The 27,458-nt window shown below is 38.5% G+C and overlaps 1 protein-coding gene across 3 annotated transcripts in view; it reads left to right on the forward strand.

Annotated features, from left to right (window-relative positions):
* arid2 (AT-rich interactive domain 2) overlaps positions 1-27,458 on the forward strand; it is a 193,523-nt gene that overhangs the window by 57,618 nt on the left and 108,447 nt on the right. For all 3 annotated transcript variants that reach the window (XM_064341949.1, XM_064341950.1, XM_064341947.1), the window contains exons 7-10: positions 13,238-13,307; positions 13,400-13,650; positions 13,762-13,858; positions 14,008-14,217. In XM_064341949.1, coding sequence (XP_064198019.1) covers positions 13,238-13,307; positions 13,400-13,650; positions 13,762-13,858; positions 14,008-14,217 — 628 coding nt within the window. The remainder of the gene's footprint in view (positions 1-13,237; positions 13,308-13,399; positions 13,651-13,761; positions 13,859-14,007; positions 14,218-27,458) is intronic.

Genomic DNA, 27,458 nt, shown 5'->3' on the forward strand with positions numbered 1-27,458 from the left:
CAGAGAGCCTTGTCGTCTGAACATAGTTGAAGAAGAGCAACTCTACACCTCCCCTCTACCTTTCTACTTGTCCAAACCCTCTACTGATACACACAGAATTTATCAAATATGACAAAAAAAGTTTTTTTACATTAACTGAGAGACAGAAAGATAAGAGATAGTTTGTCTTCAAGAGGAATTATTTTTGACTTGCATGCAGGCATATGAGAACATTCCAAATACATGACACACATACTAAAGTCTTTGAATTCCCCTTCCTACCAAACTTTCACTCAAAAAATAAAAAATATTTGGTCTCAAAAAACTCAACTACTTTTTTTTCTTCCACTTCGTGCTGTTCAAAATGCTGTTCAGTGTAACATTATGGAAATATGTTACATTTACATGTGTCAAACGTAGTAATAGCTACGATGCATCGCACTAGATGAAACATTGGACTGGATCAGTTTCTTGACTTCTTTTGTAGTCGCAATTTGGACTAAAGGAATGCAGGAAAGAAATGAAATGAAGGTAGCAAAATCAGCCTCTGGGCTGTCCCACTTTTAACCCGCCTCCGATGCTTTCAGCGAACATTACAACACATTCCAGCTTCAGAAAATCTATCGAGAGCTAGATTCATCATGGATCTCAAAAGGTTTTATTCTTTTGAGTACACAAGACACCCAAAAACATAATCAATTAATGCATGTTCAATGTATGACATATTGAACAATATATAACTTTGTAATAACTATATACAGTTTGAACAATGCTAGCAATTTATTTTAATATGTTAATAGTAATAGGATAGTCCTTCCTCCCAGACTTCAAACGTCCTTGCAGAAAATTTCTTCAGTCATAAAGAGCAGGGGGACCGCACACAAATTGGTTAGATTTCAGCAGATGTCATAAACCGTTTTTCCACCGTAGGGCCGAACTGTTACCAGGGCCGCTCCATGCCGTTCCGCGCTGCTCAGGACTCATGGGAACGGTTACCGTTTCTGTTTCCACTGTCGGGCTGCTAAAACCAAAACTAGTGAGGACAGCAAGTGACGCGGTGGATCAGCGACGGCGTCCCGTTGTGAATGTAATAAATATGCGCCAGTTCTTGTCGTCACTCCCCATACTGTTTTGTTTTTGTTATATGTTTCGTTGGCTAACGAAACAAATGAGGATTCTGTGTATTTTGGTCTGTTTTTGGTTTTTCTTTTTAGTGTATCCTCCACTGACCCCCATGGAGTTATAAACCCATCATTTCTCTTACTGCAATAGCCACAATTATTCATCCCCACCCTAAAGTTTCATCACACAACTGTAATGCGTTTTGTGTGATTGTATGTGCTAAACAATTTGAGCAATTTGCATCAGTGTCAGTCATTCAGTAGCTGAAGCACATGCAAGAAAGTGCAACATTTGCACCTGGCCAGGAAAAAGAAAACACAAAATGTAAGTAGTAATTACCCAATTGCGTTTATAACTTAGTCGAGTCCGATGAGTTATGCTGGGTTTTTGCTACCCTTAGCCTACCGTAAATAACTACATCAAAACGTCCATGCAGTCTACTGTTGTAAGACAATGTATTGACCTATGGATGATGTTATATATTCATTTTTGCACAGCATTGCAAAAGGATGTATTTTTCTTATTGACAGTAGACCATTTAATTTAGAAAAAATATCTTGCATAATATAAATGAAAAGCTTGTTTAATTTTTCCATAGCATATTTATGCATTATAAACAAACACAAAAGCAAATAGCCTAATATATAGACCTATCTGCTGTGTGCTTATAATAAATGCATGTGACCAGGTGGCTGTTTCTTTTCTCTTGATCATTTGATATAGAACTGAATTGCGTGTATACAATCCTCCAATGGCAACTTTTGCCTCAGTGTACAGAAAGTTATTAACCGTTTAACATTTATGATGCGTTACATTTATACCAACTCTCCCCTATGTCCTAAGTGAAACTAACATGGATGAAGTTATCCTATAGACCAGTGGTTCTCAAATTGGGCCAGAAAGGGCCGGTGTGGGTGCAGGCTTTTGTTCCAACCAAGCAGTTACACGCCTGATTCTACTAATCAACCTTTGGTGTCTTTACTAAGGACCTTGATAGAACCTAGTAGAATCAGGTGTGTAACTGCTTGGTTGGAACAAAAGCCTGCACCCACACCGGCCCTTTCTGGCCCGAGTTGAGAACCACTGCCATAGACTGTACTCAACTATTTTGCCCTTAAGTTTCACAGTCTGACTATAGTTTGCTGAATAATCGTTATAAATGTACATTTCACTCAAATACCGCCCCAGATCACTCATAATGCCCCAGAATCAGCTAATGCTAGTTTTACGGCATTTAACTCTGGTAAAAAAAAAAAAATAAAAATAAAAAAATAAGTAAAACAGCAAACATCCAAGTTATGCATGGTAAGGCTGAGAATAGTTATACTCTGTTTCTATTAAATGAATGTCACAGAGTGGTGAACAGGCTTACCGTGAAGGGATTCTATTCCTTTTCAGCTGTTCAACAATGTTTGTGTTGAGCATTCCTCAAAGTGAGCGGAAATTACGCAACTTTTTATGGCAGCCTGAATCTGCAGAACATAAAGTTGGTTTTTGCCCTACCTATGTTTCTTTAATGCTGATTTATCACCACAACAACTAATTTTTTTTAAAAAGCTTTAAAAAAGTGCCTTTGTTAAAAACATGCCTGGTATTGTGCAAAACAGGGACACGTCTGACGGGTCTTCAGTGTGGCAAGACTTCTGTCTTCATCCCTAGGCAATGCACATCAATGTATGACTTTATAAAATTTGACAGGACATTTATGGATCATGACGCCTTTTTGAACCCATCCGTGCTTCACTAGTCCTTCCAATCATGAGTGCTTTTTTGGGCTTTTTTTCTCCTTGTCGGGTAGTAGAGCGAGTTAGTTACTGTTTTATTGTGTTGTCAGGAGCTGGCATTTAGGGGGCATAATGAGATTGGAAATTCTAATAGGAGAGGAAACTACATGAACCTGACATTGCGGTTTGTATCGAGACACATATATGTAAATGTAATTTAATTGGATCAAAGTAAATTAAATCTCGTAGTATACAAACATAACAGTTTAATGTTGTTATGTGTTGTTTCCCAATGTTCAATGTTCACGCCGAAAAACATTTCTCGCTGTAACATCTGAAATCAAATTTGTTCGTAAAAAATTGTCCATTGGAAACAGTTAGTTGAATAAATCCATTCATGCATATTCACATATGAAATATTGGTAGCTGCCGTGCTCATTTATGTTTAGAGTCATGCTCGTTTAAGTAACATTCATATACAAGCAAATAAATAAACTTACCCATCTTAAATTGCTGAATTTGTCTGTAGGAAAAAAGCCACAAAAATGAACTTTTTTATTTTTTGTTTTTGTTATCTGTTGTAGGCAATCTAGCTTGCGGATAGGATGTGTGATATTACTTACTGAATCACGCACACATTTTGGCGAAATATCTGGGGAAATTCAAGTTCTCTGCCATCTCCGTTTTCTAAAGTTTGGATTGTGTCAGATTCTGTGGAATGGTCTTTCAATCTATGTTGGCGTGATCACGATGGTGCCACCTTAAAATGTAAAAAGACTTCCGTGCTGGGAGGAGGCAATGAGCCGAGTTTGAAGCTGCTTTGCTTCTTTCCTCCAATATTGGTACATTGGAGGGAGGGAGGACACGGGGGCACGGAGGAGATAAGGTGGTAGTGGAGGAAAGGAGGATGCATTTTTCAAGCAATGGGAAGCACCCTAAAATGATTCAAAATAATCTCATTGAAGTCATTGCTTACGGTGCAGGTTGTTACGAACCCAGTGGTAGTTTGTGGTTACGTTTGTTACTTTTGCATGTGTTTCTTCCTTCCAGTTGTCATCTGATTGGTTGTTTCCATATCCGGTTGCTCGTTTTGAATAAGCCGCCGTTTACCTCCTACCAGCGGAGACTAGCTCTTCGAACGCATGGTTGGTGTGGTGTGTTTAGTGATTGCTTTGTTTGACTTTGCGTATTTGACCCTATCTTTGTTTGACTCTGATTCCCGTCTAGCCCTTCTGGTTTGTTTGCTGATTTGATCTTGTGTATGACTAGGGTTGCAAAGGGTCGGAATATTTCCGGTAAATTTCCAGAAATTTTGGAAGAGAAGTTAAGCTTGGGAACTTTGGGAATTTTGCACAATTTCAATATAAAAATCTTACCTTTTAATAGTGAACTTATTTGGGGGGAATACACATTAAAAAAGCAATACTAGGTCTTATGGCATGTTTTGGTTAAAAGGATTCCCATTTAATTGAATTGTAACCATGCACTGCATTCAGCAGCACATTCTTCCATCACATGTACTGATAATTTGCCAGCATCCCTTTAAAGGTGCAGTGTGAAGAATTTAGTGGCATCTAGCGGAACGGACTTGGCAGAAATGGAATATAATATTCATAAGTATGATTCAATTAGTGTATAATCCCATGAAGATAAGAATCGTTGTGTTTTCGTTACCTTAGAATGAGCCTTTTATATCTACATAGGGAGCGAATTATTTCGTAATTTCTTGGAAAATACTATTATTAGTGAGGACTTCTGGGCATAGCTAAGCCATATGTTTGCTGATAGACCTAGCTGACATCGTTTTCTGGAGTAAGACAGAAGCAGATAGAAATATATCATTGATTTACTTTGTCTCTGTCTATTGAAAACAGATAAGATTTCATTACTGCTATGTAAGTATTAGGCCTACTGCTCAAAATATTTCTGTTATATACGTTATTTTTTAAATTGAGTGTCTTTAATTAGGTTAGTGGTATTTTGTAATGAGGGTATTTCACACTAATGTAAGCGTTAGTAGTGTAATAGTTTTTGTGATGCATCATGTCTTTCTATGATTTACCATGCAAAGCAGCTAACGTTAGCAATAAAACGCTGCCACAATGCGGAACAATTAACAATCATAATCGCTATCTTACTTGTAAGCTATGACCTATAGTTTTACAGACTAAATAACTAAATACAATTTATAAATCTATCAAGGAACTTCATCCCTTGACAATTGGCTACTCGATGCTGTCGTAGACGATGACATCATTTTTGGAACTTGGGGGTGGGGGTCATAGAGAATGTTTGCAATTATGTCTGCTTATAATATGATAAAAGGTTTGTTTTTGTCTGCATATGACATAGTAAATGCAGCCTGAGCAAATAGGGCTGTATTTCCATTTTATTCCTGTTATTTCCCATAAATTCCTGTTAATTCCCATGGAAAGATTCCATCCTTGAATATTCCCGGAATTTTGCAACCCTATGTATGACCATTGACTCGTGTCCTTCGACTCCGATTCTTACCTTAGACCTTCTAGATTGTTTGCCCCGTGATTTTGTGTTTCTGACCATTCGCTCTCGTATTCCATTCCGATTCTCACCTAGCCCCTCTTCTTTGTTTGCTGATTGGATTTTGCGTTTGTCCGTACCCTCGTTTTTTACTTTGACTCACGTTTTGCCCTCTGCTCATCGTATAGTACTCCGGCTAGTTAGTGTGTTCCCAGCTGGGCTAAAAATCCTTCCATCGGGACACAAGTTTGTTATTTTTCCTTTATTGTTTTTGAAGCTACTCTGGGTAGAGATCTAACGCTCCATAGGGGGTACTCTATTCGGGCTGTAAGTTTTTGACTTCAGCTAACTGTCCGAAGTTCAGTGTTCAAAGCCGCCCCGTAGCCAATAACCTACAAAGACTAGACACCATTCAGTTAGATTTGGATAGGCAGATTACCGGAATTACTGATCAGTTCGCAGTACGTTTCCCTACCCATTTCCCTTATCATTCACCCTGTTATGGACTGACTCTAGACCAGGTCGTAACGAGGTGAATATATAAAGAGTGAAGCAGCCACTGCTCTTTTTTGCATGGCAAATAGATGAGAGGACCGACATCTCTGAAAGCTCAGTTGTCCTTAATTCTGCGTTATGTCGATGCTGCGAGAATAATTAAAGAACATTTCATTGGGTTCCTCGACCTGTCATCAGGCAGGGATGCAGATTTGGTGTTTTATTTTGTGTCTGACTAATTTATGCTTGCAATCATAAACTGTTATGGCATAGTGTGCATAGAAATTTGTGGTAACTGACTACTACACTTTAATGGTAAGTAGGGATGTATCCGAATCCGAATACAGCATTCGGGAAAGCACGAATAATGCGATGGAAACATATTTCTTCTATCCGATGTTGCTCGTTATTATTCAGATTCGGAAAAAAATGTCGATTTCCATGTCAAGTTCTCATAGCCTCTATCTAATGTTACACAGGACTTAGATTTCACTAACTAGTCGTTTCATTTACTACACCTTATTGAAAAGTGATCGCTATATTCTGTAGTCGCCCCCACTGAGTCAGCGCACAGCAGGCAGCGGGCTGACAGCTGACCGTTCCCGGCTATCGCTCAGGGAAACTCTCGCATCGAGGAGGAGGTGCGGGAGCTAGCGAGACACAAGCCTGGTGTGGCAGCTGGATTTCTTTCAAACTCCCATAAAAATGAAGGTTAGAACCTGTAGTTTTTAGCTGTATGTGTTAATTTCCTCCATTAAAAATACCCAGTCGAAATATTGAAGAAACGGACGTTTTACCTTGTATTTCAGTCAATATTCATCCGTTTAAGATGTAACATGCTGCATGTATCAGTCATAGGTCTTGGCTATAATGAACACGAAATCCATTCATGGTAACAGTTGCCACCAAGGGAATATATGAGGACATCAGATGGTTTGCAGTCTATCCACTGTTAGTTCAGTAGAGTAAATAAATAAATAAATAAAACAGACAAAAAAGTTAATGTAGGCTATTACTGTTGTGTGATTACGGTTGTAAAGTAGTAATTTACGTTTCACTAGTCTGCAGTAACCTTAACACATCAAGAAACGCGAACGCACCATCATTGGAATTTAAGATTATTCCCTTCAACTGAAGGATATGTTTCTATATATCTTTACTGTAAATAGTTTCTATTTCCAATGCAAAACAGAATCTTTCGATTTATAAAACATTTTTTTCTGTTTCTGATTGTCCAGTGCACCCCAGTTAAGGGAGGGAGGGGAGGGGGAGGGGATGGGGGTGGGGGTGGGGCGGGGTGTGGTGGTGGGGTTCAGACAGTTCATAAAACTTAGTTTAGTTAAAAATAAAAAAGAGAGAGAGAGATGAAAAGTACAGTATGAGGATGTGGAATTATATTTCATTTTCATAATTAGTTATATGCCAATATTAAATCAATTTGATGCTTTGAAGGCACAACAATTGCATTCCCAATGAATATTAGGTTAGAAAATACAACTTTGCCTGATTTAATGTGACTTCCGGTATAAGCCACGCCCACTTCAGGTCTTCTATCCGAATACAGATACAGATACAGATAATCTTGCTGGTTGAACAGATACAGATAATGACGTCTCTGCACACCCCTAATGGTAAGGTTTGATATGAGTGAGGTAAGGTTCATAAGGCCTGGCTGCATTCAATCAGCTGAATCTAATTATCAATTAAATTTAGTTAATTTACTGATTGAGTAACTAAGAGGGCAGTTACTTTTTCACATGGGTGATATGGGTGTTTGAAAACCTTTTTCATTAAGTAAATGAAATAATTTTAAAAATATGTTTTGTGTTTACTCAGGATCCCTTTATTAGGGGTCCAAGCAGCGAAGCTGGTGGAACCCTATTGTTTTTGTTAGGATTATTATTATTCTTATTATTATTTTTCTCCGCTAAAAGTGTCTGAGGCTCAGCAACCATAAGTCCTGGAGCAACCAAATTTGGCAGGTGGGTTCCTATGGCCCGCCACTACTCAGGCACTAAAAATCACGTATGTCGGCCAGATGGTGGCGCTATAACAAAGGGTAATGCGTAAAAGGCCATAACTCCCACACCATAAGTTAGATCAACACAAAACTTCATCGACCTATGCATCTGAATGTGCTCTACAACTTTGCTTTTGGGAGCACCTATGTCCGCCATATTGTTTGCCCGCCATTTGGACTTTTTTATTAGTTGGGGTGTGGAAGAGCTGGAGCTCCAAATCTAAGTGTTACGACATCTAGTAAACTTCTTTGTCATGTACGGCAAGCGACATCCATGGAGACGCAAGTAATCCGACACCGTAGGGTCTAGTTTTTATCAGTGAGGGGACGGTCTGACCGTCAGGGAAGCACTGGAAGACAGTGCCACCCAGAGTGCATGCTAGGATAGGCTACCAAAAGTTTGTTAGTAAAAGCTTTCTGAGAGGATGAATAATTACTTTTCTTTGGCATGGATCCATTTGAAGACAGTATCGGGTGAGTTCGTTTAGTCTTTGAATCTGTCATTATGCTGAGAAATAGCTAAACCAAAACACGCTGGTATAATAAAACAATGACGGTAATACATATATAGTCCGTTCCGTTCCGTTGCTACCATAACATAACAGACTTGTGTCTACAGCTGCAGTTTCTCGCTGCAATTTCTAACATTGAATATTACCAAAAGACGCAATTTATGCTGCACTGTTTACTCTTTAAATCCGTCATTATGCTGAGAGAAATCGTATTCTCAATCTCTAAATTGACTGTAAGGTTAGGGTTGTAACTAGTTAGCTGTTTTGTAGGTGACTGAGTTAATGCACTCGTCTTAACTATTACTTGTATTTTTGCATAGACTGCGTTGCTGTTCTTGTTTGTGTTAGTGTTAATCAGTTTAACCTACAGGGTCCAAGTTGAACTATGCGGTTGTTCCCTGCACTTGGAACTGTACTTCTCTCTAGGGTTTTCGACACACTTGTTCCTGATTATGATTATACACTTTGTTGCACATCGCTCTGGATAAGAGCGTCTGCCAAATGCCTGTAATGTACTTTTATGTAATATTTCGTAGCAACAAGATAAACCCGACATTAGCCCTAAAATATGCCAATACAGCAGTGACAACGCTGCTCACGCAAGCTTTCTAACGATGTATATCATGTCTGATTTTGCTTTTGGAATAGCGTTTTATATGTCAGCGTAACCAAAGATTTTCTCATCTGCCAATGTTTAAATAAATAAAACGGTAGGCTGTTCTGTGCGTAGGTCACGACTTGATATCTCGTCTTTTGTTTCGTTTTTTCTCAATGTCGTATTTATTATTTGAAATGTGTATTTATGTGTTATTATTCTATCTGTCTCTGAGGCGCTCTGAAATGTGCATTCTCTGCTAAGCTGAGCAATGGATTGGAATATGTGTCTGACGTACTGTTGCACAGTATACCGAAACTTCAGCACTTTTTCGGTACTTCAAAAAATAAAAATAAACGGTTCGCTATTAAAATTTTCCGACGTTCGGTAGTTTTGTGTCAAATGTAAAAGCCAGGGAACTGTGTCTCCCGCGCATTACTGATTGAGAGTATGAAAAGTGTAATTTGTCAGAATCTTCGCTAGATGGCAGTAGCAACTAAGGTTGGCAAGTGAGGTGACGTGAGCTTGTGCATTCTTCGTGGTTGATACAGCGCAAGCTTAGACTCAGTTCACTTCAGTAGCAATAGCTGTTCTAATTTGTATTTTATTATAGGAAGATGCTGTATTGTTATTGAAACATGCAGTTTTTAGATGTATTTTAAAGTGAAAGACCTGTTTAAAGATAATTTACTTTACTACTGTTAAATTTTTGAAATATATTTAATATAGTTTTCTATGGTTTAGTGTTGTAACACTATAGGCCTATGCTTATTGATATGTTGAACAGGCTTCAACTTAAAGGTTGTTAATAATTATTAAAAACCAGGTTTTTAATAATCCGTGAATTTGAAAATGAGGTCAACCCTTGTGGACATTACGTTTCTGATCTATTAAGGTAATTTCAGTATCGTTAGGTACCGAGTATTGAATCAGTATCGTTTCAGTATCAATTATCGTGATACTAAACTTGGTATCGGTATCAAAGTCAAAATTTTGGTATCGTGACAACACTAGTGTGACGCCTTTCTTAGTTACAGCATGGAAGCGCTGCAGCTGTACAAACACGCCAGGCCATATGTGCGTTACGACATCCCATCTAAGTATTACGACATCCCATCTAAATGTTACGACAAAGTAAAGGCCTTTACGGGAAGCGGCCAGGACACATCCATGGTGACGCAACTAAGTCATCCGACAGCATCTCTTTGCACAAAATTGGCCATAAGTCATCAACATTTTATACAATCATCATGATATTCAGTAGATATGTTGGGTGAAGGCATATGATCATGAGGAAAAAACCATTTAAAAATAGCTCCATAGGGGGCGCGATGGTGCCAATGCTTGGACCCCTCCCAACGCCGCTTGCGGCTTTAATCTAATATTACATTTTGTCTAAAGATCATTCAGTGTGACAGATGTGCAGTAATAGAGGAAATCCGGAAGAGGGCAAGTAGTTTTTCATGGCACTGGTAGAACTTATTACAATATTACATTATTTTGTTTGTCTATTGAATATGCATAGGTGATGAGAGAATCTGACTTAAGTGTAAGCATGTGTATCCTGTTCTTGCCTAATGTCTGAATCTAAGCAAGTGTGGGCTTGGTTAGTGCTTGGATGGGAGACCTGGGAAAACTAAAAAAAAAAAAAAAAAAAGTTGCTGCTGGAAGTGGTGTTTGTGGGCCAGCAGGGGGCAATCTTCCCTCTGGTTGAAAAATCCCCAGTGCTGCAGTGGAGTGAAGGGGACACTATGCTGTAGGAGATGCCATCTTTCGGATGAGACGTTAAACTGAGGGTCCTGACTCACTGTGGTTGTTAAAAATTCCATGATACTCTTTGCAAATAGTAGGGGATTCCCCTGTGTCCTGGCTGAATTCCCAACCTGGCTCTCTCAACCTGCTAAATAATCATCCCCTGATTTAACTGGCTAAAAAATATTTCTCTGCTTCACCAAAAATTTCTGGTCAGCAGCTGCCACTGGTGTGTGTGTTTGTGTGTGTGTGTATATATATGTATAATTGTATTGTGTCTTCATATGCCTATGCCGTTCATATGTGCTTTTGCTAGTTGCCCATTGTGAAGCACTTTGAGCTGCTTAGTGTATGAAATATGCTTTAGTTATTCATATTTGAACATAATTTGAATGGCAAAATTTATTTCACTCAAATGGAAAAATGAGCATTCCAAAGTAAAAACTGTAATATTTTAATTTGTGCGCTGGTGAACATGTCACTCGTACTTCTTGCAGAATCTGATTTCTGTGATAAATTCCTTCCTCTGTTGTAGCCTTCTGTTTATGAATGAGCCAATCGGCATTAAAGCTGCAGCATCTTGAACAATCCAGCTCCTCAGTGTTTAAAAATAATGTTTGGAAACATTACTATAAAACTCATCAGAACATTGAGCAGGACACATTATTTTGAAGAATTTCCAAAATAGAACTTGGATATTACATGACATCTAGCAACCTGAGGGCACACTTGGAACCCAGAGTTCAGAGATAAGAGTGTGAGACACCTGCATCTGAACGGCGATGTGTGACAGCCTTTTTTTCTCCCTCAGAGTGCCAGGTGATTTTGTAAGTAATAAGCTAGGTAAAACGTGCATAATGGTTGAATGAATTGGTGTTTAATTATATGTAAATGTAATTATTTTATAATGGTCATGTTTTCAAGGAAAGAATATTCAAAATGCATTTTTGAGGACAGTTGCCAGTCCTAATCCAGGTTAAACGCTATAGTTTTTTTTCTCCATACTGCTTTGGCATGATGGTAAAATGTTTTTTGGATGCCACATGCATAATTGGCTTTGCTATGCAATGATAAACTACCAGGAGCAGGCTGGGATTAACCGACAGTCCAGTTTGCAGAGTGTTTATTTTCTGTGTAATATCGGCTTTTTGTTGATGAATTTTGAGTGTTATCCAGAGACAGTTCTGGAAATGAAGTTAACAAGTTAGATGACTGAAAAAATAGTGTGCTTTCAAGTTTTTGACTTGTTGAACACATCCCTCACCCTTTTTACATAATCTCATTTCTGTGTGTTAATGTCTTTATATTCATAGCCTTTAATTATAGTAATAAAATAACAAGCGCGAATCCACAATAGCTGCGACCTAGACTTCTTCTTTGGCTCATGACCAACCTTTCCACCAAATCTGTGCAAATCTGTGAATCCAGTTATGCGCCTTTTTGTGATAAGCCATGCCCATCACCATGCCGCCTCTCGGTCAATTGGCCTAAGTTACTCAGCTCTACCTTCGGTCATGACCAACGTCCATGCAAAATTTCAGCCTCCTGGGCTGAAAACTGTGGCCACTATGGGGTGGGACACTTTTTGTGGACCGATCGATCGATCGATCACTTGCGGCCCCTACCGGCCGGTTAGGAGGAGTGAGCACTCAATGTATTTCAATGGACAATGATGGAAATGAATTTTAAAAAAATACTTGTCGTTGACCGATTTGCAAAATATTCGAGAATTCAGGTCCTTGGCCTGCTGTCAGCATGCACAACAAATCTTAGGCTGATCGACCCAGTAATATGCGAGATTAGCTGCAGACAGATGCACAAACACACACACACACGGGACCAAACGCTTAATCCCCTCCAGGCTCCCGCCTGGTGGAGATAATAATTAACATTTCCTCACAGTATTTCAGTTCTTACTTGCCCACTGGTTCTTGGGAAGGCTATGGATCAAGAAATACTCACAGATCAAATTACAAATACAGTGTGGTGCTGACCTTTTTACTGACCATGTTTCTCTTTGCATATTCTTCCCCTATGAAGGGGTCAGAGAGCAATCACATTAGCTTTCTCGCTTCAGCTGAAGTGGATTTTCTTGTTTTTTATTCACTTAGGTCCATTGTGACATGATGTGTGACAATCTGTTTGTAAATGCTGCTGTACAAAATTAAGATGGGTTGATTTATATATGTATGCGTAGCCTTTAAATGAACGTTTTCACAAAAATAGTTAAGCACACCTTAAATGGAATTGTATCCCTGCTAACATAATGTTACTGGAATGTTTTGTCGACATTACAACATTACTACTACATGACAGCAACATTGTGAGAACATTTTGTATTTGCTAAGATGTAATCATTAATTCCAGGCTGGACTTAACATATTCACATATTTTGAACATTGTGTCATCTGATTTAACTTTCAAGACTGACTCTCACTCCAAAATGAAGAAGCTTGTCCGAGGTTAGTTCGTTGCTATGTCAGATGTTAAAGTTTGTTTGCAAATGATCTGTTGACAACTGTTCCATTCTTTCTTGCAGTTCTGGAAGGACATTGTGGAAGATCCAGAAGTAAGGGACCTCATCTCAGACAAAAGCCACAGATCACAAGGTAAATGTAGAACATCAGATGCCAAGCTGTTTTCCTGCTCTGCCATTTTATTCACAGACTTACAGGTCTTACTTCTCTTGTTGCCCCCTAAGATGGAACAGCGAGGGAGGAAAGTGAGGTCTCCCTCTTCCACCCTCCTCGGAACATGGGCATCAGTGACATCGAAGGGCAGCGGGTGCTCCAGATTGGCGTTATTTTGCGAAACCTTTCATTTGAGGAAGCAAACGTCAAACTTTTGGCAGCTAACCGCACTTGTCTGAGATTCCTTTTATTATGTGCTCACTGTCAGTTCATTTCGCTACGGCAGCTGGGACTGGACACTCTTAGCAATGTGGCAGGGGAGGTAAGATACTTCGTTGATTGCTTGTCTTGAGTGACAGGTTAAAAACTATATTTAGTTAATGTTGTTGCTCAATTTTCATTGCCAAGGAATTGTAACACTTTATCTTTTCAGCTTCAGTTGGATCCTGTTGATTTTCGAACAACTCACCTCATGTTTCACACCATCACAAAATGCTTAATGTCGAAGGATAGATTTTTGAAAATGAGGGGTGAGTATGTTTGAGGGTAAGACATCTGCATTTGCATTTGTAGAACCAGCTCTTACATGCCTACAGTGAACCATGTAGATACTGTGCATAAATGTTCTAGTGTTACGAGTGTTGAAATGCTTGTGCTACTTGTCCCCATATTTTTTCAGCCATGGAGATATTGGGAAACCTCTGCAAAGCTGAGGACAATGGTGTTCTCGTCTGTGAGTACGTGGACCAGGAGTCGTACAGAGAGGTCATCTGTCACTTGACTCTTCCCGATGTCATGCTTATCATCTCCTCCCTGGAGGTGTTATATCAGCTGGCTGAGCTGGGGGAGGTCACCTGCACAAAGATTGCTTCTGTGGACAGGAGTATAGGTATGCCCCACTCAAAAAAAAATCTGATGGCATTTCATTTATTTAAGATTAATTAATTTTACTGAAAACATCTAAAGTTCTAAAGAGTGAGTTTGCTTTCTGGCGTTTCAAAACTTGTTATTTCAATGTAACACCGCTTGTACAGAAAGTGAACTATCCCTTTAGCATTGTAACATAGTGCTTTAAAAGGAATCAGTGAAACAAGTATGTTGCTTACCATTGCTAGATGAGTGACAAGTACGGATCAAGTGTTAAGGATGTGCCAATACCCTAGTGGAAGCTATCTGGTGTTTAAGAATAATTATGTATTGTTATAATATTTATAATAATAATAATTATGTAATGTGCAATAACCTAGACTAGGCTGCAGAAATGTAATTAAAATACGTATGTTAAGAATTCAGCAAGAAAACATGTAGTGAAATGGCTGAATGTGTAGCCGTGTGTGCATGTGTTGGGAATAGAGTACTGTATCATGAGCTTTGGCAAAGCTTGTGTTCACTGGTTTGCTAAAAGGAGAACGTAGAACTGCTCTCCTTTTTCCCATTGATTCTTATGGTATTAAATTGCTCCTTATCCCCCCAAGTGGACGTATAAATACACATTACAATGCAACCTCTAATTCTTATGGGAGAAAATTCCCCTGAAACTGTCATGCTGTTTTTGTTTTTTCAACCGAACTGTGACTTATTGTGAGGACCCTCTGTAATTACACATAGAGGCTGTTTGACCCACTTTCGGTTCTCTATACATCCTCTGCACCTCACTCTCCATTCGAGAGACACAGGTGACGTATACAGGTATATATCATAATGTCTATCGTATATATCATTAGTTTTACTGTATTTTGTGGAATTTGAACCCCTTTACATAATAGTTGTATCCAGGGTTTCTCTTCTGAATCACCCAATTTGGAAAACTTCATTTATAGTTAGGGGGCCAAGCACCAACGGTGCATAGGACCTCCCCTATTGTTTTTGCTAGGATTGTTCTTCTTTTTCTTCCCTTTTTCTCTATATTTTTCACCCCTTTCCCATACTCAGAAACTCTCAAAATTGTGCAGTCATGTTTGGTATTGCTGCCAATTGCCAATGTATGCCCACAAATCTTTGCCGATTGTGGCGATACTTCAGGGGATGGTAAAATGTCATTGTGGATGAGCTTGCACAGCTTCAGTGTTATGGTGCAATATGGCCTGTAGGGTGCACTTTTTGCAAAATACTCATTTACATATGCTCCATATTGCTAGAATGTATGAAATTCACAGGTACCCTCAGACAGCTTACCCCCCCCCTTCGTCCGACATTTTTAAAGATTGTCAAATATGCCACTGTTCAAATTTTGGAAATCTGTGTCACATTTTGTGCACCTACCACCCAAGGTGGCGCTACAGCACCACTTCAAAATCACAATGTTCAAATCATTATTGCACCTTTACATCCAATGAACACCAAATTTGGTGTCGATCATAATTGAATAAGGTTCACAGAGAGAGAATACCATCTGTCTGTGTGACTCAGAGCTCCCTAATGCCCTGCCCCCCCACATTCACCCTTTGACCAGAGCTGCAAGCAGGCCAGAAACCCCCCTCCTTTCCCCACCCCCCACACACACACAACTGCAGTGTGCATTTCCTGAACTGCTTAACATATAGCTATATTATATTTTCTATGGTATGGACTGTTTTCTATGGACGATAAACTTGGAAATAGTTTCATTCTTTATTTCAATAAATACATTGGACATTTTGAGGTAAAGATGCCTGGAATACATCAAGAGAACAAATATGACATTTATGTATTATTGGGCTATGAGTCTTCCTAAAACACTTTTGTATAAAGAGGATCAATTTTAAAAGACGAGTGATTTCCCAGCAGGTAATTGCAATCTGGTTAACAATTTCACTTCCATGGAAAGCATGCATAATATACTGTAACTCTGTAAATGACTGCAAACACTAAGATGACTTGCTTTCACTTTATATGCAGTTCAACGTCAATAAGCACAAACAGGTAAACAGCGCCATCCAAAAGGCTATGTGATCATTTCTGCCATCAGGACAGCAGTTTGTATTATGGTCCTGATTGTATGGTCCTGACAGCACTTATTTTGTTTCCAGCAATTAAGGATTATAAAGATTGTAAGAGGCTTTTTATAATGATATGATTGTGGGTAGTAATTACGAACAGAAGGCAGACAATAGCAGCTCCAAATTGCTTTATAATTGACAGAAGGCATTTTATTTTTGGAGAGGTTTTGGATAGATTTTTGGTCTCCTACGTATCTTAGTCCCTTATACAGATGAAAAGATGGTGGTTTAGGGCTTCGTTTGAGGCATTTGGCTCTGCGGTAGAGGTTCTGCGGCCAGAGGGAAATGCTTGTGAGGTTCTGACAGTAGGGCCAGGGGATTGTAATTTTTCCACATAAGGAAAGCTTCCATCATTCCGCATTGTACTTGTACTTGCCTCGTTGCATTTCAGGGTGATTTAGTATCTTTAGATAGATGTTTAGTGATTTGGAAATAACATTCATATTTGGGAAAAATAAATCCCTGGCTAATAGTATAGCTGCCATTCAAACATATTTGTGCATCCAGGAACTCTCTTGTCATATTAAAACAGTTTACAATGTAAAACCCATTTTGGCGATTTTTTCAGAAAACATTCTGACAGTTTATTTTTCATGATGTAATAAATGCTACCGTTCAATCAAATAACAACATATAAATAGCTAACTTGTCAGAAAATAACGGCTGTTTTCTTTAATACGATTTTAAAGATTAGCCGCTACCCTCTTCCTGTGTAATCACTCTAGTTGCAGAGGGGGGTGGCACATTCTGCTTGCAGCGTAATCACGGGCATTCCACAGTCAAACATAAAACAAAATTGGCATTTGAGCTCAGTTTAACAGTACATCAGAGGTCAGAAATTGTTGATGATTTGAATTTATGAGCATTGTTCCTGCACTTAAATGTTTTACCTGTTCTGTTATTTTTTTATTCATATCTTTGGTCTATTTAGGTGCCATAAAATGTTAACCACTTTACGCAATCCCGCTAGTGGCCGGCATGCCGGCGTGCCTAGATTGCTCAACTCAGACATTCATTGCTACTGCAACCGAAGTATGAGTTGATAACAGAAACTCTGAGTTCTTGATTCATTAGTGGACAATACACGACAACTATGGCGAATGTGGAGTTTCGCAGCGCCACCATTGTCGCGCTGGTCATTCATTTAACAAGAACCCCCTTCCTGCAGTCTCGTCTGCAACTACACCCCCCCCCACCCATGACATAATGGACAATAGTGTCAATCTGGGCATTCATAGAAATATTCTTTCATCACTCAAAAATCGTATTCTGTCATAGCAACAAGATAAACCCAACAATAGCCCTAAGATATGCCAATACAGCAGTGAAAATGCTGCTGTCATTCTACAGTCAATATTTGGGACTATATACAACCTTACTATTGGTTTTATGCAAAGAAATGTCCCTTTTGAGACTGAGTGGTCACATTGTCTTGGATAATCAGTTTGTGAAATATATTGGCATTTGTGACTCCTGGGTACCTTCCAAAATAGCTGTGCGTAATACCACACGTGTTGTTTATGGTGTGTGTTGTTGCCCTTTTTAGTACAGTCTGGCTTGATTGACAATTAATTTATTCAGTACGTGACAGTATAAGCTTTCTAACAGTGTATAACATGTCTAATTTTGCTTTTGGAATAGCATTTCATAACTCAGCATAACGAAAAGTTTTCTCATCATCGCATTCACTTACGCATTCGCTCTGTGGTAGCAGTGAAAGACGCTGCTTCCCAGGAAATGTTATCAATGATTTTCGGAATTTATTAGAATTATTAGAATTATTGAGGAGTTCTGAGCATAGCTAAGCCATATGTTTGCTGATAGACATAGCTGACATCGTTTTCTGGAGTAAGACAGAAGAGGAGACAGGATTGATTTACTGTCTCTATCTACTGAACACAGATAAAATTTCATCATCGCTATGTAAGAATTACTGCTCAAAATATTTCTGTTATATGTTATTTTTGAAATAGAGTGTCTTTAAATAGGTTAGTGGTATTTTATAATGAGGATATTTCACAGTGTAATGTAAGCGTTTGTTAGTAGCTTAGTAGTTTTTGTGTTTCATGCACTAGATATGACATGAAAGTTGGAACATTGCCAAAACGTGGTGGATGGTTGAATATTGTTTTCATGATGTCTCATCCCCATACAAGAAAACGTTACATACTGTAGAGTACAGAAATACATATGAGAGTTCATTATTTCACATTTAGGTACTTTACCGCATTGTGTGACAATATTTTTACATTATTTTTAAATCTGATATCAATGTTTCATCTTAAACCTTCATAAGGGGGCTCATTTACATGCTTTATAATGGACAAAAAGCATTTTATCCATTTTTGGAGAGATTTTGGATACGTTTCTGGACCCCTATACATTTTAGACCACTGTACTGATGGAAAGCTTGTAATTCCACTTGAAAATGACTTGAAAAAACAGTGAGTTTCACGAGTTAAAACAGTTGAATTGTAGTGAAATACAGGATTATGTTGCGATATACAACAATGCATACTTTTGGATTGATTTGGTGACACTGAGTACACTGCTTACTTTTTGTTTCATAGATTATAGCAGTTCATCTTATGCACCCTTTTTACGCACTTGTGGTCAAGGAGTTTTTGATCCAGGAAACATATAGTTTAACCTGCTGTATATATGCAGCATTTCATTGCAAACTAAAAAAGAACAAAATCATTTTAGGTTTTTTTTCCTAGAGAATTGCATTTGTGGTGCTTTATTTCCTCCTAAATTATGAATATAAACTAATAAAGTTAGTATTGTACATGGTTCAAATGTCTTGCTTCATTTAAGCCATTTTTAAAGTCTCTGTGATGTTCACATCTGGAGTTATAAAGCTTTAAATAGGGTGCCCCTAAATGGGCAAGGATTGGCCAGATTTTGCATGTGCGCTAAAGGGATAAACTGCCAGCGTTCTGAGACTACGGTCACGCCATCTGCATTTTGAAAAAGATGGGCCCAGCTATCCACAGTTAACAATTTTGTGCGCGGTCTACATTACTCTTTATGATAACCCGATTGTAACCCAAATGTATAGCAGATGAAGTTACTACTTGCACTTTCAATGATAAATAATTTAATTAATAAATATAAATAAATAAATACCCTTTAGAAGTTGTGCAAGTCGCTCTGGGTAAGAGTCTATTAAATGCCTGTAATGATTACATGCGGAGATAAGCGACTAATTTTAACATTGTGTTAAAGCAAGTAACCGTTATATTCTGGCAAATCAGGAAACGTTTTCGTCATTTTTTAAGAACTGGGTGTTCTTATTTAAACAAACTTAATAATATAAACTTAGTCTGACAGATTGACTTAAAATTTAGGATATTTTAATGAGTTAGACTCAGTACAGTCTGTTTGAGCCATTTTCTTCACATCCCCGCTGCCAAATTATGGTTAGGTGTTAATACAGAATACAAATGTGCGAATGTGTCTGTGTCCTCTGGAACGCTATTTAGCAAATGAATGATCAAACATAATCAGTGGAATTAACTATATTCACCCTGTGGGCTATTGTGGTTCCGTGAATATATTGACAAATTTGCACAATCCAATATATAGGAAAATGGTTTTAATAATATTTAAAGCTTGTCACTAAAATGTATTTTCCTCTCCTTTCCGGTTGAAATAAGAGCTGCTGTAAGCCACTGTTCCAGTTTGTTTTGATGGCATTCGCCCATAGCCTATGCTCAAAACTGACTATTTTTAAATTCCACAGCCTGACCATGAAGTTCTATGAATAAACGTTTATAAATGTAAATTTAACTCAAATAGACACAAAACATGTTATGGGTAACAAGAATAGGCTGTCTTTATTTACAGCTTATCATTCAAATGTATTTTTCTATCCTTTCCCGTTAAAATAAGAGCAACGGTAATTTGACTGCAAGCCGCTGTTCGTGAGTCCCTTGGTCAAAGTGTTGAGAGTTGCTTGGTGGTAGCTGTGTGAAAAACAAGTAGTTCCTGTGGAAAAACATGCCAGGAAGGTCTCTTGTGGTGGCAGCGCCAAATGAAACCCTAAACCACTGGAAGTGCATCTTTTTTTAATTATCTTTTTATTATTTTTTCATTTACAAAGTCACAATGCATTAACTGTACATTTACACCAGACAGATAAGTCAACATGAAAACCTATCCCCCCCAACAGCTCTCAGAAGTAAATGGATACAATGCAGATACAGTACACTGATTAGATAGGGAAACAGAAAAGTACAGATACTGAATCCCTCCATCACAATTTTATTACAAATTGTCCATGAATGCCCGCAGAGGTGTCCAAATTTTTCAGAATTGATCAGATTTTCACCTTAGGTCATATGTTTTCTAGTGGTAAGATGGTAGATGGCTGGGTGAGCCACATATTGACAGTAGGTACCTCTTGCCTAGACCACAAAAGCAATATGCATTTTATTGCTAAATATGTGAGGACACTTCATGAGGGATTCACTTTTGCGATCAAAAACATTGTCAGGGTACAAAAGTACAATTTAGGAGACATTTAAAATTTTTCATTAGTAATATTTCTGATATAAATGATTGAATTTTGCTGCACTACCAAAATAAATGATCGGAGGTGCCCATACAGGCCTGACATTTGTAACATAGTGGAGGAACACTGGGAAATAGCCTATGAGGACGAATTGGTGTCAAATAAATCCTGTGAATAAATTTAAAATTCTATTCATGAACACTTACAGATTTAGGGTAAACCCTTTCACAAATGGCCAGTCACTCTTCCACTCTGAATGTGTGTCCTACATAGGTTCCTTCCCCACACCTGCCTCAGAGCAGCATAGGAGGATGTTCCAGTACATGACAGAATTGAATATATATAAGAAATTGAAGACCTGCGAGGCCTAAAATGTTCTTCAATGCTAGACACCTCAAAACGTATCCTGTTCCCTTTCAATTGAGATTCTATAAAATGTTGCAGCTGTATTAACTTGTAGGAATCATTACTTGGAATATTATAGTCATGCTTGATCTGTTCAAAGGATTTGGGTGTGTCTTGCATTAATAGATGTGATATATTGATAATTCCCTTTGAGACCCACTCCGGAGGTCCGATAGTCTCAAGTTGTTTAGGGAAATCAGGATTTAAGGTAGTGGGAGACCGTAAAGATGGGGCTATCTGTTATTTCGGAGTATTTCTTGACATCCCTCCACACAACAAACGTATAAGACACTAATTTGATCCCTCAAATATGAATGGTCAAAATTGGAGTAACCTTGGGTGACTAGTAAAAATCTTTACTTTCTTGACCCAACCCTTAGAGAATCGCGTCTGTCCAAGAACCAGCTGATCATCCGTTTGATCTGAGCTGATCAGTAATAGAGTTGCTTATCTGGGAAAGAGATGCCCCCTATTTTATTGGGTTTAAGAAGCTTGGGAAATTTGATTCGAGGTCTCTTCCTGTTCCAAATATGTATTTAGAGATAGCAGTGTAAACTTTAAAAAAAAAATTGTAAACACCTCACAGCTAGACCAATGAGGGTTTGTAGCTGGAGGGGAAGGCACCGCGTGTTTTCCCTTGGCTGGTGTGATTCAAAACCGGAGATGTTAGTTATTTTTCCTCTGTTCGTAAGAACAGGGCACAATTATAATTAAGAATGCACTGGTTCCGTTGCCACGGGTCAGATATGAAGGCGTTGCTTCTTATCCCGCTTAAACTGGCCTGAAACGGACCAGTAACATTCTTGTTACTCTCCGTTCGCAAACGGGGCTATGCTGTCATCAGAGATATATCTGATCTGTCGCCGGACTGTCAATATTCCAATGGGAGCATCAGAATATTCACAAATGCGCGGAACAACACATCAAATATATCCATGACCACAACAAGAAAGCGTAACAGTTACTAGGTTTTACCCTCGTGATAATCTGACTCCATAGTAAATTATAATTTAAAATTTGGGTTTAACTATACGTGGAACTTGGGAGTGGTTACACTCGACTCTATCTTGTGCCATCATTCCTCAATATATGCTCCCGGGTTTAGCACTATTGTTAAATCTCAGTTCGGTGAAGAATCCAGAGGGTAGGAGGCGGACCACCGTAATACATGCCTTCCTTGCATGGATAGTGCATAGATAGTTATGAGCCCAGGACAGTGTGTATCTATCAGGCTCCTTAAGGCGAATTTGACAAGAACCGGCGTATAACGCCCATGGGTCCTCTTAAGCCAAAACACCAGAACCAATGCCACCAATCCCGTTAGTGGGCAGATCGTGGTCGCCTATCTAACTTGAAGACCTCACTAAAGACGTTCGCTGTACTAGACCCCTGATCAGTAGGTCCTAGTCATAATTGTCCCCCTGAGTATTTAAGCGGAACTTTGGCTGAAAAGAAGATAAAATGAATTAGTCATGAAGACCACGCAAGTTAAAAATAAGAAGAATTTATTGAACAGGCAGGTAGGTCATTAGCTTCAAATTCAAAATCAATTATAAGGTTTAAAAAACATAAATACAGAGTAAAAAGGTCTTACCCAGCCTGTTTAGCTACACACACAACACAGAGTCTGTATAGTGTGGGAAGTCGATTACGATCTTCCTTGTGCATCTACACACAGAGCACAGAGTATGTGCAATGTGGGGAAGTCGGTTACGATCTTCCTCGATTGCTTTGTCTCCCTTCCTTTTAAGCCAAATCCTGCGTTTGGTCTAGGCGGCATTGCCATAAATTAACCTGGCCGAGTCAAATCTGGAATTCCAGCCCCCACCATTTGGAGGCGGTTGTTAAAACAATTAGTGGGGAAATTGGGAAAAGGAGATGATTACCAGAGAGGACATTCCATTGTGGTAGTTTTTCCCTGTTTGTGTCTATTTGTTTTTTCAAATTCTATTTGGTATGAAACATATTTCATTCAATTGCTTGAATTATCTTGAATACGTCCATACCAAACATGTCAAGTGGATGTAATATTATGGTGCAGTTGTCATGAAAATACCCTTTTGTTTAACCATTGTACACGCAATCCATGTTATTATTACATAAGGCATAATACAATAATACAATGAAAACATGTGCATGGTTTGTACGGTTTTCCGGGGTTTGTAAATAGGATAAACAGATGGTTTAAAGTCCAGATCCAGAAAAGAAATAAAAAGTGTAATGGCAGAGGGGCCCACATAAGGGCACTGTGGTACTGTCCCGCTCAGTTGACCCACCATTTGGCCAGACATTTCACCCTTTATGACCCCAAAACACACACACCCACAACCACAGACAAAGAGACTAGTTCCCCTTATCTTAGTTGTGTCCAGATGGCAACATTCCAGAGAGCCAACGGCTTGCTCACACAACCATAAACAACCAGTCCAGTTCCCCTTATCTCAGTCTTGTCCAGAGGGTAACAGTCCAGAGAGCCAAATGGCCTGCTCATCCAGAGGAAGTCCGAGTAACTTATTGTTTTACCACAAGGCTCTCGGGTCCTTTGAAGTACAGGCTGCGTCCCAGCATGCCGGCTCGTTCAAATGCCAGCCTTTTCTGGGTCCCAGTTTGACTTCCCTCTTACAAGATAAATAACACGGGATGTTAGATAGTTTAGGCAGAGAAGTATATTAATCTTCTTAACATTCACTCTGCCAGAAAAGGCATTTGGTAATGGAGACCTGGCGTCTAGGTCCTGCTAAATTTGAGGTATTAGGGGGTGTCCATAACATCTTTGATAAATTCCAGTATGGTTTTCCGTCAGAAGCATTGCACTTAAACAACTCCTTAGAATTGCTAATGATATCTTAATGCGTTTGATGTTGCTTAATGCTCCATTCTGATAGTACTTGATCTTAGTGCTGCCTCTGATACCATCTATAATAGCATCCTGCTTGTGAGGCTGAGGCAGCAGGTGGGTATTACTGGCCTGGACTGGTTTTCCTCATACATTTCAAATAGGAGCTTTTCAGTGTCAGTTGTCAATTATGTGTCATAATCAGCTGTGCTATCATGTGGTGTGCCCCAAGGCTCTGTACTCAGTCATGTTCTGTTCACCTTATATATGCTGCCCCTTGACAGATTATTAATCAATTTAAAGTCATTTCTTACGACTGTTACAATAATCAAATACAGTTCTACTTAAAACCAGACCATTTGAATAAATTATATGATTTTGGTGTGTATTTGAGTGAAATGTACGTCTATAAATGGTTATTCAACAAACTTTGTGGTCAGACTGTGAAACTAAACAATAGCCTAGTCAGACAGTTTTGAGCACAGTTTAACGTCATCCATGTTAGTTTCACTTAGGATATACGGGCGAGTCGGTATGAATGTAGAGCATCGTAAATGTAACGCAGTCAGTAACTTTTTGTACACTGCTGCTACAGTCGCCATTTGAAGATTGTATACACGCAATTCAGTCCTTTACCAAATGGTTAATGGAAAAGAAACTGGTAATTTATAAGCACACACCAGATTAGTCAGTATAGTAGACAGTTTGCTTTTGCCATTTAGTTTTGTGTTTGTTTTTAATGCATAAATAGGCTATGGACATTAATTAAACTTTTCCTTTATTTCATGTAAGGTAACCTAATGTTTAAATGCATATATGCATAAATTGTAATGCTGTAAAACAATGAACATAACTAACTTCACAGGTCAGTACATTGTCTTACAACTGTAGGCTACATGGAAGTTTTGATGTAGGCTACAGTGATTTATGGTAATGTTAATAAAAATCCAGGATAAATTATCCAACACGATTAAGTTAGGAACAACTGAAATGGGAGATTACTGACATGCTGTTTTATGTAAAATTTTGCCGTAAATATTTAGCTAATTTTTAACTGGCAGTAGAACTAGTAATATCGCAAACTTATTTCTCACCGACATTCTATATTTATTTAATTAAAGTGACAAGTAGAGCAGATCGTGTTTCGCTGTTGATGCGTCCCTTAGAAAAGCAACGAAAAATGGCAATGAATTAACTAGAGACAAACTTGATATTTTTGTCAGTTTTTGAAAATAGGAGAATATCCGTCTCAACTCTTCTGTGAGGGAATAGCAATTTGTTCACTGAGCAAGGCAGGCTTATGAATGAATACCATGTTATAGCTACTGGCTAACATTAATGCAATGCAGCTAAGCGGTGATCATTTTGTAATACAGAGAAAAATAATTAGAATCAGCCTCAATGGCTCAGAATGGTCAGACGTTCTCAGAACTGATGAAGTGACTCCACTGTAATAGATGCTTCAGTGAGGTGTGTTTCTTGTGGTAGGCCAGTTGAATGGATAGCATTTTATCATCAAACTCAATATGAATTGTTTGAAACTGGTAACTATAACAACTTGCGTATTTGATTGCTGATCACCTAAGAACATATAGTATTCATAAGAAAATCAATTAATTGCTAGCTTTTAAAGTTTACTGGTTGTACAACCCTGCTTTATGCAGTGCATAGCAGTCATCACATCATAAACGTGCATTACAGGGCTCAACATTATATCACATCATAAACGTGCATTACAAGGCTCAACATTAATGGTAACCTCAAGCTACCAATCCATCGCAAATGGGCAGTTTTGACTATCATAAATCTTTTTGCTAACTAGTTGCCGGCCGGGTCAGACCAACGTTACCAGTTCCAGTTTCTTTTTATTAGACCCATAGAGTTCAATGGAGATAACCAGCAGGTCAGTTCAAGGACAGCACAGATATGAATGCATTTTCATACTCATTCATGTTGGGCATGTGACGCTTTACAATTGTGCTCCTATTGTTCCCGAACCTAAATGTTGGCATAGCAACTAAAAATGCAGATAAAAGCACAAAAAGAACAAATACTTCAGAAATTAATCACCCAGTCTGTTTTGAGTATTAACATGGTAGCTAGGGTGATTAAACAAACAAACAAACAAAAACAACGTAACACTTCTGTCACAAGAATTGATTGGGCTGTTGTCACCAGCCGGTCTATGGCCATCTTTCCAGAGTTTTGTATCTTCAGCCATTGAAGGACAATGGGTGATACCTATAATTCGGTGCATCAAAAACTTTTTTGTTAGCCTAACCGTGTTTGTGATATAGCCTTGCTGCGCGATTGCTGTGGTCATAGTCTGAGCTAGATTTCTGCAACAAAGTGCGGTATGCCGATACATGCGTGCATTGTTGAGCCACAGCAATATTTTTGAAATAATTGGGTCATTGTGACCCCTCAACTGGCTTTGCACCCTCTGTCCTAATACTGAAGCTCCGCCACTGGGAAATGGCCAAAGAAAACATGTTTTCTCATGTGCAATGATTTGAAAATGGTAATGAATCATTTATTGCCTATATAACTAAAATGCTATAATTTAGAAATACAACTGTTGGAATTTATCCAGCTGTGTACTTTTTCAAGAAAATAGTTTTGCAGCATAGCCTATTGTTTCATAATATGTATGAACTTAGGTTGCTGTGGGAAGTAACAGAATAAAAACACTGCCTTTTAAATGTTAAACGACCACATATTCATGTAAAAACCCATAGAAACATTTTTTTATGTTCTGTTTTCTCGCAAGAAAGCAAGTGAAATGATCTTAACTAAATTTCATTTGGAGATTTCCGTTCACTCTGCTGGTTCCTTTAGTTTCGCAAATGAGTAATTAGAGGCGTAAATCGGATAATGTCAGCATAGAAATTGATACAGTGTGTTACATTAGGCCACCTATTGCTTGAAAAAATAATCAGGTATGTAGTGTAGTGCTCATTATCAAGGCTTTGCCAAGATCTTGTCTACGGTGTGGTTTAAAGCATTTTAGTTTTACAAATGGGTGTTTTTTTATTTTTATTTTTTTGTTTTTTTAATTACGGTGAAAAGGACACATCTTTTCCATTCCCAGTTCTCAACATCCAGCCAGTGTGTGATGATGCATATCCCTGGGGAGGTCAAACCTGTTTTGCCGATCTCAGTAAACATACTTTGACAGTTTATTTTTCATGCATAATGGAATAAATGCTACTGTATAATCAAATAACAATTTATAAGTCGCTGCCTTTCCAGACAATAACAATTGTTTCCTTTAATATGATCTGAAAAATTAGCTGCTGCTTTCGGCATATAGCCTAATCACTATCATTGGGGGGAAAGGCATTGTTTGTGCGATTTTTTTACTTTTGGTTCATGTTTTTCCTTCAGCAACATGA

The sequence above is a fragment of the Anguilla rostrata genome, chromosome 7 (assembly GCF_018555375.3).
Source record: "Anguilla rostrata isolate EN2019 chromosome 7, ASM1855537v3, whole genome shotgun sequence".
Taxonomy (NCBI): domain Eukaryota; kingdom Metazoa; phylum Chordata; class Actinopteri; order Anguilliformes; family Anguillidae; genus Anguilla; species Anguilla rostrata.